The sequence below is a fragment of the Taudactylus pleione genome, unplaced genomic scaffold (assembly GCF_031769625.1).
Source record: "Taudactylus pleione unplaced genomic scaffold, aTauple2 ptg000179l, whole genome shotgun sequence".
In the NCBI taxonomy this organism is placed as follows: Eukaryota; Metazoa; Chordata; class Amphibia; order Anura; family Myobatrachidae; genus Taudactylus; species Taudactylus pleione.
The window spans coordinates 29780495-29800783 of NW_028284581.1; the positions used below are offsets into that span (position 1 = coordinate 29780495).

The following is a 20289-nucleotide window of genomic DNA, read 5'->3' on the forward strand; positions in this document are numbered from 1 at the left end:
CAGGTGGCGGGGTCTCCCACCTCTTCCTATTTTCCGCAGGAAATGGGTAAAGAGAGAAAAAACGCTTAGGAATCTGGAATTTACGGTCCGGATTCTGCCAGGCTGCCGTCATCTGTTCATCCAACTGGAGAGAAACAGGGAATGTGACGGCCATCTTCTGTGACCTGGCAAATAAGGAGTCTTCTAACGATTCTGGAGCTTCCTGGCCAGAAATCTTAAGAACTTCCCTTACCGCTAGAATGAGTGCGTCAATACCCTGCAATGCCTCAGGTTCTTGTGAGTAAGTCTCTACGTCTGATTCGTCCAGCATCTCCCCTTCCTCCTGAGACGAGTGATCCGCTGCCGAATCCTCATCCGACTGGAGAACCGCCGGAAGAGCCCTCTTTTTAGATGAGCGACTTACCGTAGCTTCAGGAGCTTTAGACGCAGAACCCATCGCTTGAGCAAGGCTATTCACCGAGCGGACTAAATTCTGAGCCCACGCTGGTTCTGCTAGAAAAGAAGGGTGAGATGTGCCAGGTAGATCTCTGGCAGACTCCCGTTCCCTACGGGAAGCGGCTAATTCAGAAGAAAGGTCCGCCATGACCCCGGCCAAACTATTTATGAAGGAGGGAGTGACAGACTGCGTGTTAGCACTGTCTGCTTCACACGTCTCGCACAGGGAAGACCCTTCGGAGCGAGCATGGGTAAACTTCTTCCTGCACTTAGTGCAGGCAAACAGCTTTTGTGATGCAGTTTTTTCTGTCCTGGATGTCATCATGTACTCACAGACAAGCACCACATACAATTCAGGAATGCAGAAGAAGTATAGGGAGAAGCAGAATTACAATAATAATGCTACTCAAGTATGGGAGCAGACAGAGCAATAAGGGAGGAGCAGAATTTCAATAATAATGCTACTCAAATTGCCGGCAGAGCAGTATAGGAGGAGCAGAATAATGCAACTCAGTAACAGGGGCAGACAGGCATATAAGGGAGGAGCAGTCAATAGGACCAGAAAGTAGTTAAAACCACCTTCTGTATTTACAGATCCCCTGTAGATGCTCTCAGTCTTCTTCTCTCCCCCTCCGCTCAGTGCCTGCAGTCTGAGGCGCCACTCCCGTTCAGAGCGCGCCAAACTAGCCCAGGCAGTGAAGGAGGAAGAGGAGGAGGGACCCATAAGCTCCTCCTCCTAATGGCCGCCGCTTTGTATGCGCGCGGCATACACTTATACAGTGGGACGTTCTCACTCTCTGTCCCCGCACTGACAGCGGGGGCCAGCGGCACGACCGCCGCCAGTGATAACCGTGCCGGTGCCTTTTACACAAGCACCGGCACGCAGAGGCAGGACTGCTGTGACCGCGCCTACCTAACAGCCAGCGCCGGTGTTCTATCACAACACCAGCGTGGCAACTGACTGCGGGGCTGACAGCCGCGCGCTGTTTTCAGACCCAGCAGTTATTTTCACCTCTCCTGCTAGTCAGGAGAGGTGTGCTACTCACCGGGCTGCTGCGGCCAGAGCGCTGGGCAGTGAGGGGAGAGCGGGGACCCGGACACAAGCCAGTGGTAGCTGTGGCGGGCCCCGCTGAGTCTGATGACTCCTAACTGCCTAAAGCAGCCTCCCCTCCATAGGGTGACCGGACACGGCTGCAGTAGCCATGTGGTCCCCTCTCTAGCGGCTCCCACGATGCAGGCAGACTGTCACAGCTAACAGTCTGCCTGTCCTCTTGTGACTTTGATTCTTTTATCTATATAAAATTAATATAAGGGCTGGAGACAGCCCCTGTGCACCGGCTCTATTCGGGCACATTCTAAAAACTGGGGTTGATGGGGCATAGAGGGGGAGGAGCCAGTCACACTTGTAGATTTTTAAAGTGCCAGGCTCAACTCAACCCACCGTCTATACCCCACTGTCATGAAGCTCCAGTGTCCCCTAGTGGATGAAGGAGAAATGGACAATCCTCTAGTTGGAACACAGAAGTTTGTCCTTGGAGCACATCTTTAAAGTCAAATTGGGAAATCTCTATGCCATGAAACAAAAGATTAAGATTAGCACTTGCTTATATTCCTCAATGTTATCGGTTGATGAATTTCACCATATGTTACTAAGGCAAAGGAGTGAATGTAAGCTATGCATGATTATAATATTTAATATGCGTTTATGAGCATGGTGAAACTTTGTCTGTCAGTTTACCATCCAGCACAGATATGTAGTCAGATTGTTCTGTGTGTTACATTAGGGTGGTCCACTTTAACATTGTCAAAAACAGAGATGCTTGAATCATGCCTCAACATAGACTATTTTTGTCCATTATAATGTAGTAACTTGTTTACCAAATGTTAACATTTTACATTGTAGTTTAGTGGTCGCCCAGAAGTTTACTTTCTGGAAGCTGACACAAATGGAGATTATGCTTTCCAATGTCTTCTCATGTATATACTGCTCTACTGGAGGCCCAGAAGTTGGAATTTTCAACCGCTTTCAGAAAGAATGGAGAATTATTGATAAAAATGTTTATAGTGCAGTGGATATTGCCCTCTTCCAAGATCCTATATTAAACCGATTACAATAGGAAATGTTAGAATATTTACCAAATGCACTGGAAAAACAGCAACCAAGAGACGATTATCGAGAGCTTTTGCATTTATTTCTTTCGTTTCTTGGTGATGGAAATAGCAGGGAAGCATTTTGAGCTCCTGGTCCTACTCACCATGCTCGATGGATGGGTAAAGGTATTTACGCTCTGAAAGTATGTCTTTCTAAATCATTTCCAGTTAACACCTAGAGAGGCAAACAATATGGCGAATTTGGCTTTGTTTGTAAGTATTGGAATGAAGCTCCATTGGGAATTAGAGCACAATATAATGACATCGAGCTCTTAAGTCTTCTAAAAATCTACCCTGTAACAATTGGTAAGAAAGCTTACATTGCTTTTACCAGACACCTCTGGTTTCTTTCTGAACGCTTGGTAGATTTAGCATTTTTTGACAATCAAGTGTCTACGAAAACCAAACAAAAAATGGTGAAAATCTGAAACGTCCACAGCTACCCGATTTTCTGCAATGTATTCAACTATCTGAGGTCGCAGATCTAAAGATGCCCATACACGGTATGATTTATTACCCGATATGGACAGTTTTGACGGGTTGTTCAGACCAATCGTATAAAAATAGGTGTTTTTTGTGTGTTCTGCGACCCCTATGCGCGTCCCCACCGTCCCCTAGTTGGATCGCAGATCAGATGGTTTTGCAGAGAGATCTCAACCGATCGTGTGCGATGTGACACACATCGTATGTACTTTTGTTCATCTGCGATCCGATGTAGGATCTTTGATATCCCTGGCCACTCCCCGCCGCCATTTTTGTGTCAGACGATGTGGAGAAGAGAACAAGAAAGCAGCATTGTTTTGATCGTCTGTCAGAAGTTGACTTGATCGCGTTCAAGTGAGTATATACATCCCTGTACCATCACCCCTGCTCCACCAATGCATACCACTGGCCCACCGAGGTGTATTAACCCCTGATCCACCAATGCATACCACTGGCCCACCAATGTATAACCCCTGACCCACCAATGCATACCACTGCCTCACCAATGTATAACCCCTGACCCACCAATGCATACCACTGCCTCACCAATGTATAACCCCTGACCCACCAATGCATATTACTGCCCCACCAATGTATATTAACCCCTGACCCACCAATGCATACCACTGCCCCACCAATTTGTATTAGTCCCTGACCCACCAATACATACCACTGCCCCACCAATGTATATTAACCCCTGACCCACCAATGCATACCACTGCCCCACCAATTTGTATTAATCCCTGACCCACCAATGCATACCACTGCCCCACCAATATGTCTATACCTAAACATAGAAGCCCATCATTGTTTATAATACACAATACCATCATTGTACCTCTTGGCTAAAGCTGAATATAAACAATGCTTGTATTCCCCCTTTACAAATAATTATAGACTCAAAATAGTTATCGTTTTTTTTAATAAAAGATGGTAAAACAAAGTAATTTTTTTAAACAAATTTTATTTAAACAATTAAAACATATAAACTAATTTAAAACCTTCAAGCATCAAAACATTAGAACTGTAAAAACTATTCTAAAAACTTCACACATAAAAACATTAAAAGGGTAAACATTTATAAATATATTTCAATAGATTTGTTTTTCCAACAGGATTGAGAAGTGCTATTGAAAAAAAAATTCCTAACAGAATTTGTTGAGCAGTTCCACCAACATGGATGTATGTGGCGCATGAAAAGTGCAGATTATCGCATCAAACAGAAGAGAGCTGCTGCAGTCCATGCGCTTGTCCAACTAAGCAAGCCCTATCACGATTAGGCGGATCCAGATTGGGTCAAGCACAAGATCCAAAATTTGAGAACAGTTTATGTCCGCGAGCATCAGAAACAAAAGGAATCTCGGGCATCCGGAGAAGGGGCAGCTGATGTATACTGCAGTACATTGTGGTACTTTAAGCTCCTAAAATTCCTGCAGGAGTCTCAGCGACTGTCACAGGCCTTATTGATTGACAGTGTTCCTGAGGAAGCTGGTGGGGACAACCTAGACAATGAACAAGCATCCTCCCGCGGAGTAGTAAGTATAATAGTTTTTTTATACACTACATTAATTTTTATTTACAAGTTCACATGCCAACTATAGTTCATTAACGTATACTGTCGTCCTGCCACGGTACTGCCCCCACTCCGTTGAAGTAGGCCATATATTGCTCCCTGACCTCTTTAGCCCTTGCAGTCCCTGTTGTTGCCAACACTGAGGATGGGGCCACAGAAACCATAGACAGTGTTTCCTCGGGATGTTCCTGGTCATCAGGCACAGCTGTGTCTGATGCCATACTGCGTAAAGTTGTTTTTTTCCTTAGAAAATTGTGGAGAACAGAGCAGGCCAAGACAACATGATCTATTTTGTCCACATGAAGGTTGATGCTTGTGTGGAAAATCCTAAAACGGATGCTTAAAATCCCAAAAGCGTTTTCAACTACTCTCCGCACCCTGAAAAGACGGTAGTTGAATATGCACTTTTCTTTTGTCACGGCGCGTTGTACATACAGCTTCAGATAATGCTCGTGGAGAGCAAACGCCTCATCTGCCACAAAAACATAGTTTAGGCCGTGCTTCGTTTCCGTACTTGGTGGCAGGTTCAGGCGTTGGGATGTCAGTCTCATAGAAGAGGGTTTGCTTAAATGACCCCCCATCTGAAGTACGGCCATTTTTACCCACATCAACAAAAATCAATTCATAATTGGCGTTCACAACCGCCATGAGCACTATGCTGTAAAATCCTTTATAATAAAATGATCCAATGTGGGTAGGTGGATTAATCCTGATATGTTTCACATCTATTGCTCCATCATAGTTTGGGAAGTTCCATCTACGTTCAAATTCCTCTGCAATGATCTTCCACTCCTCCACCGTTGTCAGGAACTAGAATAAAGAAAAAATGTAATTAAACATTTGTAAAACCTGAAATTAACATTAATCAATTCTGTCTTTTCTCCAACAGCCTTCAACACCTAACCTCGACTTGACAGTCAGCCCGCAAAATCCCTCCCAAAGTGGCAGTGAGGCAGATGTCAGTGAGGTCTCACAACCTACCCCTAAACGCCGGAGATACCAGCGCAAGAACCCGGTTACACAGGGTCCTCTATTAGACCAGGTCAAGCTGGCATTAAACAAACCGCCGGACATGTTTGACCACCTTGCCACACACATGCGATCAGTTTCCGCGAAATGGTTGAAAGCCAGCAAATACATGCCCAGTGGATTCTGTGTGAAACAGTAATACGGGGTAGATCCCAAAATCTGGCCAGCACTACAAGGCTCACTGATGACCCAGTCCCCCAGACAACGATGCAGCCCTGCTATGGCCCATCTACATCCCACAGTTCATCCTACAGTTACCCTCCACCAAGTTACCAGCCCACACCACAAATAGGGCCAACCCCATCCCAGCCTACCCCCCATCCCAGTTTTCCAACGCCGCAAACCACTAACCCCTCAACAACCTCAGGCGTATATAGTGCCATGTTGGCGGAGGATGAGCAACCCACACAATGGTATAATATGTAATTTGCAAATTTACTACTGTATCAGCCAGTTTTTTCTCACTCAATACCTGCTGCATGGTATGGGGTGCGGATGATGCGGATTGGGCAGGTCCACTAGGCGCATGGCGCAAGGACAGATTGTTGTTTGCCGGGGCCTCAATCTGCACTTACGCCATGTGCTTCTTGGCCTGTTCAACCCGTCATCTGACACACAACATACCATGCAGCTGGTATTGGGCGACAAAGAACTGGCTGATGTTGCAATTTTTATATAGTTAATATATAACATTTGTTTTTGGTAAACAAATAGAGTAAAACCATGAAAAGTAGAAAATGACCTTACAAATAGGTAAGGTGGGACACACAGGGTAGTAAAACAGACACAGCGTTAGCACTATTTGGTCTCATCACGTTGTTGGTGTATCTTTATGGACGTTTTGGATATTCTGTCAAGATTCATTGCTGTCCTGGGTTCGGACCTATATCACCTCCTCATCCATTTCTGACACCTGAGGTGTAATACATCTCTAATAACATTGATTGTCTGACAAAAGAAACACTTTGTTTTTCTTCTTTTTTATCTACATATGGACTCATTGAGATACATTTGGAATCTGTGGAAAAGGTTAATTTTCCTGAACATCTCATTAGCGCGGATTTGTAAGGTCATTTTCTATGTTTCATGTCTGTATTTGTAAGTTGGTGACTTATATATTGACCTTTTCTGCTGCTATATGAGGCAGCGCCTTATGTTGTGATATTTTTTCATTTTTGTATATCAGAGTAAAACCATGTTGGTTTTGCAGTTATGTTTAAAAAAAACATTTATATATACAGCCATGTTGGTTGATTTGCTTAAAAAATACATTAATAAAAAAAATAAATGAGTAGTGCTTTTACTTATTTTAAAGTAGTGAAATTTCAGGACTTTCACAATGGCCTCACAGGTGTCCGGGATGCTGCGCCCCAACACCTGGGTGGAAATGAGGGTGCTGAACTTTAGGTCTTCAAAAGACCATCCTGTCGACAGATATCGCAGGGTAGCCACCAACCTCTCCTCAGCTGGGATGGACATCCTCATATTGTTGTCCTGCCTTTGGATATAGGGAGTCACCAGACGCAACAACTCCTGGAAGTTGGCATCATCCATACACAGGAAGTTGCGATCGTCGTCCGGGTTATTCTCCCTGGGCTTCGTCAGCAGGGGCATATGGGAGCGAGTTTCCCTCTTCGTCAGCCACTCCTTGGTCCAGCAGGACCTCATCCTCCTCCTTCTCTCCTGAACTCCTTCACCTTTCAGCCTCAGATAGCCATAGGCTAGCAGAAGCTTATAGCGATAGGAATCCATCAAGAAAGCTTAAATCACACTTTGTAAAGGCAAGCCTTAAAACAAAGCAAAACACACTAGCAAAGTACTGCATTCAGCAGGGTAAACCTAGCCTCACTAGTCACTGAGCAGAGTGTGCAAAAATCTTAAAATTGCTGCTGCCTTTATACCCACTAGATAAGCCCTCCCCTATTGACATTCCAGCAGATGCATTGTGTGGTAATTTGCTGCATACGATGTATCTTATACGATTTCAAATTGTGTACGATAGATCAAATCGTATGGTCGTATGTGGAATCGTTGTATTTTAAACACAAATCGGACAGAGGGCCTGATTCAGAGCCGGATGCTCTGACAGAGCGCTCGCTCTGAATCAGTGCCGGCCTTCTGTTTTTTTAGAGCGGCCTCCTGGCCGCTCGCATAGCTGTGGGTGACCATCGGGCTTGCGACGAGACCCTTGTGGTAGGGTCTCGTTGCCGCAAGCCCTAGAGTGCTTTCAGCTCTAACAAAGCCGAAAGCACTCCCACTGACATCACTTGTGATGTCAGTGGGGCCGGCCCCAGACGGTAGGCGTTCCCATGGGAACGCCTCCGTCTGGGCAGCCACTCCCCCGGCCCGCCCACCAAAGGGGGCGTGCTGTCACTCAACATTGACAGCACGCTCCCTTTGGTACGAGACCCGGAGCGACGGTTTGCCCGTCGCTATCCGGGTCTCGCACATGCGCACGACGGAGCTGGCTCCGTCGTGCGCATGGGCACTGGGCCACCATCGACCTGCTTGCGAGCGCATAGCACTCGCAAGCGGGTCTGAATCAGGCCCAGAATCTGAAGGGAAGAATTTTCAAGGGAAATCGTATGCGACATCAGATCCGATTTACAATTTTTTTTTTCGTTTGGCAACTGCCCAAGGAAAAGTATTTATTTTTACTATTCTTGAAAGATTGCTTATCTGGCGTGATTTCTGCCACTTCCAATAGCAGGTGAATATCAAGTTTGGAGAAAATGTCCATGGTGCCCCATTAAGCAGCCCTGGAAATACCTTGCATCAGATTTCAATATCTCATGCTGCAAAATTAGAACTTTTTTATGTTAGTATAATACTTGATGTGCCCAAGTGTGCTTGTCCAGAATCCAGCATGCAATGCTCAAATCTGATCTAGCTCTTCTAACAGAAGATACAGATTGTTTGTCGCACAAGCACCTCTATCTTGGCTCTTAGGGCCTGATTCAGAGCCGGACGCTCTGAAAGAGCGCTCTCTCTGAATCAGGGCGTTTTCTTATTTTATTGGAGCGGCCTCCGGGCCACTCGCATAGCTGTGGGTGACGGATAGCTGTGGGCAACGGACTGCCCGTCGCTAGCCGGGTCTCGCGCAAGCACATGTCAGAGCCGCCTCTGGCGTACGCATGTGCAGTGGCCAAACATCGACCCGCGGGTCTGAATCAGGCCTTTAAATCTAAGTGGCTACAATGAAAAGTGCATATCTATAAATAGATTACCTTGGTTTTTATTAACCTCATGATTTGGTCCTACAATGTGACAGACTTTATTTTTGCAAATATGTTTTATTCTATTGTTAGAACACATACAATCAAATCTGTACAGTCAAACCAGCTAGAGTCTGAGAATGATCAAAGACCAAAGTGAACCCTGGGAAACGTAATATTTTGTATCTATATACTCTGTAGCACTTGAATATGAATATACCATCTAATTGGAACATACAGTAACTACAGAAGATTAATTTGTGAAGTGATCCATTTCACAGGCCCTGTTGCCTACCGCTTTAGAAGGGCCCCAGTGACAGCCAACTTGGGCAGGAAGAAGAATCCCCTGCTTATCACAGCCCTGCTACTTAGAAAAGAGGATCTATGATATCTCTGCAAACACATTGCTTGAAAACCCTATATTGCTAACCATTTTACATGATAGCCACCCATTACTAGCATCTTAAATGCTTTCAATTAAGGTTAAAGGCATGACACGCTGAGAGTGTGCTTGCCACCTTCACTGTGAGATAATTGCGCTTTGCCAACCCCAAAGTAGGTCATTGTAAGTCTTAACCTGTAGTCCAGGTCAGAGTAAAACTCTAAAATAAATGAGTTTTATGGATCCTATTATTACTCTATGTGCATGGATGTAATATAGTTAATTTATAATCAGATCTCTTAAAAAATCAGTGTATGATATGTGGTGAAAATACAAGACTGTCATTTGTAATGTGTAATTAAGTAATATCAAAGAAAAAGAGATAAATAAGAATATAAATATCTGGGGCTGGAGTTACAAAGTGGCAGTGATGGCTTTGACCTGGGAATTAAAAGTGGGAATAATAATAAGTGTGTAAAACAGCTCTTTGCTCATTTTTATTGCTGCTTTAAATTTCCAGGTCAAACACACAAAGAAACGCCAAATTGCAAACGTCACTGCCGCTCTGTAAATCTAGCCCCTGACATTAATAGTAAATGTTACATTTTCTTTTTTGTGACTTTTCACGTTGCTTTTGTCATTTGTATATCCCATATGTGCAATCACTTTTTAGTAGACTATGCCTTTTACTGCTTTAAAGCAATATGTCCATCAGCTGTATGTACATTCTGCTGTGCATTTTGGCTTTTCCATTATCAGCAGCATTGTGTGAAAATTGCCTAAGGTGCAGTTCATTGTAGAAGAGACTGACAAATATTGTTGGTTTGAAAAATCAATCTCTTTGCTTTCAACAAGACTTTCGATAAAGTATAGCTGGTCTACAACTTGCTCTAGTTTTATAGACTACAGCTGAACATTTTAAGAGTAAAGAAAACCTAATGTAACTAAAATGCCATTTATATCAGCAGATGCCTAAATGTGACTTGGCTTTTTATGAGATAAATGTGTATTGTATATATTCTGTTCTTTAGTTTTTGTTTTTTTGCAGCCCTTACAGTAATCACTTTTTGATTTTAGGACTTATACAGTACACGCAGGCATTATTAAATGTTTAGACAAATCTTGTACTGTACTTTATCCTTGTGTTGAAATAGTGTTCATCATTGCATTTCAAAGTCTCCCTGCAGCACAGTGTTCTGTGTTGTAAATGATAATTTCCCTAGTACACAATTTTTTATTTTTTTTATACCTTAGTTTATTTCTTCTGGATGCTGCTGGCAATATTCTAATTGATATAAAAGAAAGCAAACATTTGTATTAATGTTACAATGAACGTTAAAGCATGTTTAATAGGGTTTAATTTCACGTTATATGCTTAAAAGGAATGTCTGTGTGTAGAAGATTTTAATGGCATGAATACAGTTATGTTCACAGGTGAAAATATAAATAGTTGATTTTGCATTAAAATCTTGTTTTGTTTTCCCAGATTCTCAATGGATCTTACTCTACAAACAGCTCAGAACACCAGGTTCCAGTCTCTGCTTCTTCTGTTTTGGATAATGTAGCTGGCCAAAGACTGGATCAAGGTACACACATAATAAAGCAGGCCATGCTTTTTACGATTTCCTTAACCCCTTCACTGCTTTCTGAACCTTGTGTAGGGTCAAACGCAGGAATCTTCGCACATAAATAAGTATATATACACACACAGCATACATACACACACATACTTAAAAATATACACACACACAGAGCATATATACACAGAGCATGCTTACCCACACTCATAGCAGCCTGTCCTTTTATGTGTGGACTCTGCGGCTAGTTGCAGATGCGGACCGCCGTCCATGACCCTATGTGCTGAGCTGCTGCTGGGTGCCTGTGATCCTCCCTCTTTCTTGCTCCCTCTGGAAGAGCTATGCTTGCGGCGCGAAGGCCACTGCAACGGTCTAATGATACTGGATTAGAACCTTTATGCACTCCTTCCTATATCTTCTAATATCCTGCCTATACCTTCTAAGGATGACGCTAATTTGCGTACGCAGTCATACAGTACATAAAGACTTTAGATTTAGAATCTGTGGTTCCAAAGCACAAAGTATTATTCAAGTAAAAGTACAGTCAGTTACACGCTATTGATCCAGACACAAATCGGTGAAAAGGAATTATACAGACCCAAGTACAGTATACATACGCAGCGCTTCCGGACCAGATGTTAGGCATCAGCAAGAAACCCCTTTGTCAATCAGCATTCAGCAAGAAGACTAAGACCCAGTGTTGGAGCACACATATTTATACCCCCCAGAAATAGACAGAACAATAGAGAAGTTTGTTGCTGATGCCATTGGTTCCCAAGGGGGATGCATCTGTTACAGAGCGTTTAACAGGCTGATTCAAATAGACACAACCCAGCCTCCAACAACTGGGGGTCTCGGGCTTCCCGCCCCATGCAACATCCTAACAGTTGTTCATATAATATACATTTTGTTGCTTGAAGTCTCTGCGGTCCATAAGTTGAGAATGCATGATGCGATCACCACACCGATAATTCCGGAATTCTGTTGAAAGAATACGCATCAGTACAAAACCAAACACGGCTTATTTAGCAAGTATAAAACCTTAGTTACCAAATAATCTTTATTTCACAGCATTTATACTAAATGAACGAACTTAAATCTTATCCCTTAAAGCTTATGGAACCTTGTATATGGATATGTAATGTGTGAGTATGCAGGGTTTGATCTAAAGATGCTAGTTAACTTGGGACAGAGGCGTGCGCATAAAGCTAATGAACAGCGTTTTCATATAGGATCTTATGCATTTTCTAATATGCGATTAGTTACCAGCGCAATTGTGCGTATTAATGTGTGTATGAGAAATGGTGCACTTAAATCTCACTTACTAAATGAACACCTAGCAGTGTGGAATGCTGAGCCTTATAGTTCCACACACCCCCCACTCTCAGCAGCCCCCACCCTTAGGCGGCCATTTGCAAAATGGCGTCTTGCGGCCAGTCACAAGATGGTGTCGCTGCAATTCAATTTTAAACTGATCTTGTCTCAGCCAATAATCCAGCTTCGACAGTCCACCCTTTGATAGCAAACAACATGCTATCACAATCTGCTATTAGAATTTAATTTAGGCTTACATTTACATATTATTTAGTGTTATTATGGGATGGCACAAGGTGGTTCTTAATCCATCAATAATGTGTCTCTGAGTGGGGACATAAAACTACTATTATACGCACACCGCAGATCTTGGAAGATCATGTGAAAGGTGTGGGGATGCACCAGTCTTATAAAAGCAGTCTTGAAGGGGAATTTAGACTTTACATTATCTGAGGTATTTTAAAAATAACTTTTCAATAATACATTCTATGCATGTCTAAATATAATACATTAAATGATGGTATTTCCTAGTTCTGGGTTGTAATGCAGTTCTATATTTACCTCGGTATTCATATTTTCATTACTGACCACCATCATAGTTTCGTTCTTGCGTTTTACTCTATTTTTACATTTTCCACACTTCAACACAATAGGAACACACCGGACGCATATGCCAATTATTATGATGACAACTAGTATAAGGATCAAGAATTTGCCTATGCTGGCGATCACTTCCTGAACCCATTCCCGTAGACCTGAGAACCATTTCACTGGGCACAGCCATGAGACCCATCCTTCTATCTTTTCCCCTACTTCAGCCACTGAAGCATTATGGTTCTTACGAAACTCCCATTTTAGCTGCAGAATTTCATCCATCTTCCGGTCTATCACCTCCTTGGGGTCGCTGGAATCATATTTCTTTTGTCTCTGTGTTCATATTGCATGTGAAGATATGGTGATGGTATGTTTTTACGCATACCAAGCATTTCAACATGTGTGAGGGTCATAACTTCTGGTAGTATTCTTCCCAAATAACATCACAATTACAATACTAAGATTGGTCAGACACTCCCCTGATTTGTATAGCACTCCTCCTCCTGACTCCACTCCATCAGTACTGCCATCAGCTCACATTTCCTTTATCGGTCCCCCATCACAGAAACTGGGTATCCCCAAACAGATCATCACGACAGAAACTCTGGAAGAAAGAACTAGGATGACCACAGCAGACTACTCCATTGCTGGAAGCACTGATCTACACATTTCTTTAGCTCAGATATCTCACAGTCACCTTTTTAATCCTTCCGGCACAAGCTCGCAATCGACAGGTCCACATTATCGGCCTCGTCTCCGCGTTGTATCTCCACCGGTTGGTTAACCTCCCTATAGTGAGTGGAATGGACCCACGTATCTTCCTCGGCCACCCTTTGAGGATGTGGTATCGTCAGATACGGACCTTTCCACCGATCAGTCAAACAACCTGAGCTAAATAAAATTGGATCATAACAAATTCTCCAGGTTTGACATCATGACAGTTTACATTAGACATGTTAGTTTATAACACTTTCAATTTCTGTTATTCTCATTCATCTTCGTGGGACCCTGCACAGTAACCTCATTATCATATTTTCACATGAGGCTGCCTGTTTGAACAGTATCTCAAAGCGGGGCAAATAAAGGAAAAGACAGTCTGGGATAATCTTAGTGTTGTTACCCATCGCCTTACACATGTTCTTGGACAGGTCACCTGTAAAATAAGTCCCCCTATCAATTTTAATAATTCTAGGGATATAGTATCTGCATACAGGTTCCTGCAATTAAATCTTGTTATTAATAGCTACTGCTCTAAATAATGCCTGGGCCACTGGGTTGGATAGTATTCCGAGTATTCGACCTTAGCCTGGCATGGCTGCCGTTTATCCTTAGCAACCTTGTGTCCTGTGAGTGGGAGATAAAGCACAACAGTTTAATATCATTTAAACATGACCTAAAATACAACAATAAATCGTCCACATTTTACATTAGAACAGATCCATTGACAGGTTAAAAAGATAGTAAACAGACATATAAGGCCTGGGAGAAGATACTGGGGTTGCCTATGAACCCATGGGAAACTCGTGTTCATGTGTGGTGTTCTTCACTTTGCAGTTCTTACTTATGTGTCCCTCTTGGTGACAGTTAAAACATATTTTTGAATGGGGTGGATGAAAGGATTGTTGTGGGAGTTGAGCAAGAGGAAAAGACGGTGGGTATGGGTAAGGATATGAACGATAAGGGTATGGTGGGAGGTATGAAGTTTGTGGGTAGCATGAGATCTGTGGTTGTGTATGATATGTGGGGTAAGGATGTGTTTGCTGTGGTGTGGGATTGGTGAGGACGTGTAACTGTTCAGGTGCAGGTGTGTGTGTTGGTGCAGGTGTTTCGGTTGGCTGTGATATTATTGTCATTCCTTCCAGAGCATGGATACTGATAGCCGTTAGTTTTTCGCTCTGGGTCTCTCTCTTCTTTGTGATATTTTTATCATGTTCTATGGCAGATTCTATGAGTGCATCTACTGTGACTCCCCTCCAGCCAGGTTGTGAGGTCTGAACCCAAGTCTTTAAGTCGTCTTTCAGACCGTCCATGAGTACCGTGCTACCTTTGGCCTTGTTACCTGGCTGGGGGTTTAATCTGCTGCTGCTACGTATGGTATTAACAACTTCCCCTACGGGTGCAGAAGGTGTTAGCACTTCCCTTGCCTTTACCAATGAAGATGGCGGCACCACTCGTGATTGTGGTGATGCAGCATCTATCATTTGTACAGCATGGGAAATGGCAGACATTACAATAGGCTCATCATCCACATCATAAACATTTTCTTTATGGTTGCTTAAGAGAGGGTACAAATTGCTTGTTACATTTTTATGGATATTTTTGGTATCTGTACTTGCACCTCCATCCACATAAGGTGGGGGAGGTGAGTGTGAACTGCTGGCAATACTCTCCACAACGCTACCTTGCCGCATGTGTGCGCCATTTTGCGGCTCGCCCGTATTGCAATTTAGCGTTGCGGATGTATTCACTGGCAATGCGCTTACAACGCTAGTTTGCGTCGCTTGCGCATTTTTAAGCCACGCATCCCCTTCATGCTGCCACAACTTTAAACATTCATAATATGTTACCTTTTTACCTCGAGAGCGCATCAGACTGATGTGATCCTGGACATTATCTAATACATTTTTATCAAAACTACCAATTCTGGGAAACGGTCTAACACTCTTCATCGTCATTTTAAACCATACATCACAATACCTTACCGCATAAGTACCGTACTTAGTATGCATGATACGACGGGCCGATCCATTCGGCGCTTCCATTAGCAGCACATCATTGTCTAACATCTCTACTGTTTGCGTGGCTCCCATTCTGAGACAACTCCTACGCTTTTTAATAAAGATTTAAACTGGTGAAAGACAATCAAGATACTTTCACTTACCTGCGGACTCCTTTGAAAAAGGGTGTATCCACGAACCCTATGAAGGACCTCAAGGTGCCCTCACTCACCTATGGAAGGAAGATGCTCCCATACAATAAATCCCTTTATGACTACGTTTCAACTGCTAGGGGGCAGCAAAGTACCCTTTTTGTTCCAGTTGATTTCGTCCACCCAGTCACCAGCTCACAATCACAATCTAACCAAGACTATGCGGTTCAATTATAATGTTCAAATAAGCCTAACAGATCACACACATTGATTACTGAACACTATAATCACGCTGTTAGCCGAACCCTAACAAAAATAACAAACCATACACCTGCTCTGTGTACTGAACGGTAAGCTGCTACCGAGCGGCTAGACTAACCCTTGCACCTAGCCCTTAAGGATCATACGATACCCTTAACTGTAGGGAACAAGTTTCCCCTACCAACAAATACTCACTGTTACACACCTTTTCCTGCGCAGAAAAATACACGTTAACCCAGATATTGATAACAATTGAAAAATGTAAACCTCAACGGTTTTATTTAAACACGTGGCAGCACAACCGGAAATACGTATACGCTATTGTGCGACCAGTCACATACACAATAATGCGACTACCACACAACCGTATGACAACTTTTTAAGTGCGTACGCAAAAGTGCGTCTTTACTGTACGCAAAACTGCGACTCAGCCGCATACTTAATACTGCGGCACCCCTTTAAACGTTAGGTTCTATCAACAAAGGAAAACAAACTTTTTTCCTCTCTTGTCCCTGGATTCTAGTCAGCTTCCTTTGCTCACACGAAAACGGGTAGCGATTCCTCAGCACCAAGCGGTTGCAGGTAAACCCTGCATGAGGCCACTCCACCCTTTGCTGAGATATCGATAACCGTATGTGCCGTGTGAGCAGGTAAGTGACTTCACTATGAGCCCCCAACTAATGATACTGGATTAGAACCTTTATGCACTCCTTCCTATACCTTCTAATATCCTGCCTAAACCTTCTAAGGATGACGCTAATTTGCGTATGCGGCCATACAGTAAATAAAGACTTTAGACTTTGAATCTGTGGTTCCAAAGCACAAAGTATTATTCAAGTAAAAGTACAGTCAGTTACACGCTATTGATCCAGACACAATTCGGTGCAAAGGAATTATACAGACCCAAGTACAGTATGCATACGCAGCGCTTCCGGACCAGATGTTAGGCATCAGCAAGAAACCCCTTTGTCAATCAGCATTCAGCAAGAAGACTAAGACGCAGTGTTGGAGCACACATATTTATACCCCCCAGAAATAGACAGAACAATAGAGAAGTTTGTTGCTGATGCCATTGGCTCCCAAGGGGGATGCATCTGTTACAGAGCGTTTAACAGGCTGCTTCAAATAGAAACAACCCAGCCTCCAACAACTGGGGGTCTCGGGCTTCCCGCCCCATGCAACATCCTAACAGTTGTTCATATAATATACATTTTGCTGCTTGAAGTCTCTGCGGTCCATAAGTTGAGAATGCATGATGCGATCGCCACACCGATAATACCGGAATTCTGTTGAAAGAATACGCATCAGTACAAAACCAAACACGGCTTATTTAGCAAGTATAAAACCTTAGTTACCAAATAATCTTTATTTCACAGCATTTATACTAAATGAACGAACTTAAATCTTATCCCTTAAAGCTTATGGAACCTTGTATATGGATATGTAATGTGTGAGTATGCGGGGTTTGATATAAAGATGCTAGTTAACTTGGGACAGAGGCGTGCGCATAAAGCTAATGAACAGCGTTTTCATATAGAATCTTGTGCATTTTCTAATATGCGCTACCTCTTTAACCAAAAAAGTTCATGATAGATGATGATAAAGATGGTAGAATTACTTATGTAACTATGTCTGGTACATAGAATACAATCATAGGGTGTACACTATTTATTGACATGGAACATATAAGTATAAAACACAATACATATGACACATAAAAACTTCAGCTTGGTAACTCTGATGTAAATAACTATGTCACCAAGAAATCACAGATGCATGACATATATAATACATATAAGTCCAATCCCGGTGTTTATAATATAAGGTGGCTGCTTTACCAGAATTATGCAGGTCATGGGCATAGATGTAAAAAATTGCGGAGAGGTAGTCCGGGTCCCTCAAATCCACAGGTCCATTGATTCTCCACAATCCTGGTGCTGCAGTAGTTCTAACTCCCTCCTGCCAACGCGTTTCGGTACTTCGTGTACCTTTATCAAGGCCTTGATAATTCTGGTAAAGCAGCCACCTTATATTATAAACACCGGGATTGGACTTATATGTATTATATATGTCATGCATCTGTGATTTCTTGGTGACATAGTTATTTACATCAGAGTTACCAAGCTGAAGTTTTTATGTGTCATATGTATTGTGTTTTATACTTATATGTTCCATGTCAATAAATAGTGTACACCCTATGATTGTTTTCAATGTACCAGACATAGTTACATAAGTAATTCTACCATCTTTATCATCATCTATCATGAACTTTTTGGTTAAAGAGGTAGCGCTTGTGTCAGTTTTTTAGTTCAAAGTTTATTAGTCCTTGGGGGGACTGAGATCTGACTGTTAGCTGCTCACTTTCAGGTGTAGCGCTGTATAAGAATTCCTATTTTTCTTGCTACTATTTTCTAATATGCGATTAGTTACCAGCGCAATTGTGCGTATTAATGTGTGTATGAGAAATGGTGCACTTAAATCTCACTTACTAAGTGAACACCTAGCTGTGTGGAATGCTGAGCCTTATAGTTCCACACACCCCCCACTCTCAGCAGCCCCCACCCTTAGGCGGCCATTTGCAAAATGGCGTCTTGCGGCCAGTCGCAAGATGGTGTCGCTGCGATTCAATTTTAAACTGATCTTGTCTCAGCCAATAATCCAGCTTCGACAGTCCACCCTTTGATAGCGAACAACATGCTATCACAATCTGCTATTAGAATTTTATTTAGGCTTACATTTACATATTATTTAGTGTTATTATGGGATGGCACAAGGTGGTTCTTAATCCATCAGTAATGTGTCTCTGAGTGGGGACATAAAACTACTATTATATGCACACCGCGGATCTTGGAAGATCATGTGAAAGGTGTGGGGATGCACCAGTCTTATAAAAGCAGTCTTGAAGCGATCTCCACACCGATAATACCGGAATTCTGTTAAAAGAGTACGCATCAGTACAAAACCAAACACGGCTTATTTAGCATGTATAAAACCTTAGTTACCAAATAATCTTTATTTCACAGCATTTATACTAAATGAACGAACTTAAATCTTATCCCTTAAAGCTTATGGAACCTTGTATATGGATATGTAATGTGTGAGTATGCGGGGTTTGATATAAAGACGCTAGTTAACTTGGGACAGAGGCGTGCGCATAAAGCTAATGAAAAGCGTTTTCATATAGGATCTTATGCATTCGCTAATATGCGATTAGTTACCAGCGCAATTGTGCGTATTACTGTGTGTATGAGAAATGGTGCACTTAAATCTCACTTAAGTGAACACCTAGCAGTGTGGAATGCTGAGCCTTATAGTTCCACACACCCCCCTCTCTCAGCAGCCCCCACCCTTCCCAGGCTCAAAAAGTAAAATCCTTTGTTCTCCCAGACTCTTGTGTGAATGCAAATTAGCCCAGCTACAAGACCCAAACCTAAGATAACACTCTTGGCTTTGAAGGTATTTTATTGCAGGAAGCCTGCTAATGTAAGGTGTGTATTTGAGCCGGGCCCCCTGGAGTGAGAGCAGACATTATCCAGGAAGCTTGTCTACACAGGCTAGTTGTCACGTGCCCATTTGCTCTGTTAATATACACTTTATCCAGAGCACCCAAATTACGTAAAGTCATGAAATGGGCTTTTGGTGAATCGCCGTAACTTATGGCGATGGTCACAGATGCAATCGCATGATGCTAATAGTATTATCACCACATGTAGTTTATCTAAAATGGTGCTTAGGCGGCCATTTGCAAAATGGCGTCTTGCGTCCAGTCGCAAGATGGTGTTGCTGCGATTCAATTTTAAACTGATCTTGTCTCAGCCAATAATCCAGCTTCGACAGGTCAGTTCAGATGTCAGCGATTCTACTTTCAGGTGATATGAAAGTCACCTAACACTGAAGCGATGACCGCTGAATCGGTAGTGGTTTTTTTTGTTTTTTTTGATGCGATACAAACATTAAATGAGGAATCACATTTTTATTTGCCATAAATTGGTGTAGATTAGGGCTTAAGATCCATCCCATCTCTGTTCGTTTGTTTGTTTGTTTTTTTGTGTACTGTTTCAGCTATTGTCTGGTAATCACCGGACAATAACTACTAAGGGGACACATTGTTTCAAAGTGCCAAGACAGGGTGCTCCCATGTGTGTGTGGGTCAGTAAGGCGGAGATGGGCCACAATGTGCTTTTTCCCCCATCTATGGAAAGCTATTTTTTTTTCGCAGCACAGGGCAATACTGTGATCGCCAGACAATAAATGCCAATTGGGCCACATCATTTGAAAGAGGGGCTCTCCTCTTTAATATGTAGGTAACCCCACTTTAAAAAAATAAATATGGGCGTGATAGGGCATGTAGAACCCTCTCCTTCCCATATACGAAAAAAGTCTGTTTTCCATAGCACAGAATAATA

General features: G+C 42.8%; 1 protein-coding gene across 2 annotated transcripts in view; it reads left to right on the plus strand.

The window, feature by feature from the left end:
- RTTN (rotatin) overlaps positions 1 to 20289 on the plus strand; it is a 368340-nt gene that overhangs the window by 260026 nt on the left and 88025 nt on the right. For both annotated transcript variants that reach the window (XM_088475926.1, XM_088475927.1), the window contains one exon: positions 10755 to 10854. In XM_088475926.1, coding sequence (XP_088332052.1) covers positions 10755 to 10854 — 100 coding nt within the window. The remainder of the gene's footprint in view (positions 1 to 10754; positions 10855 to 20289) is intronic.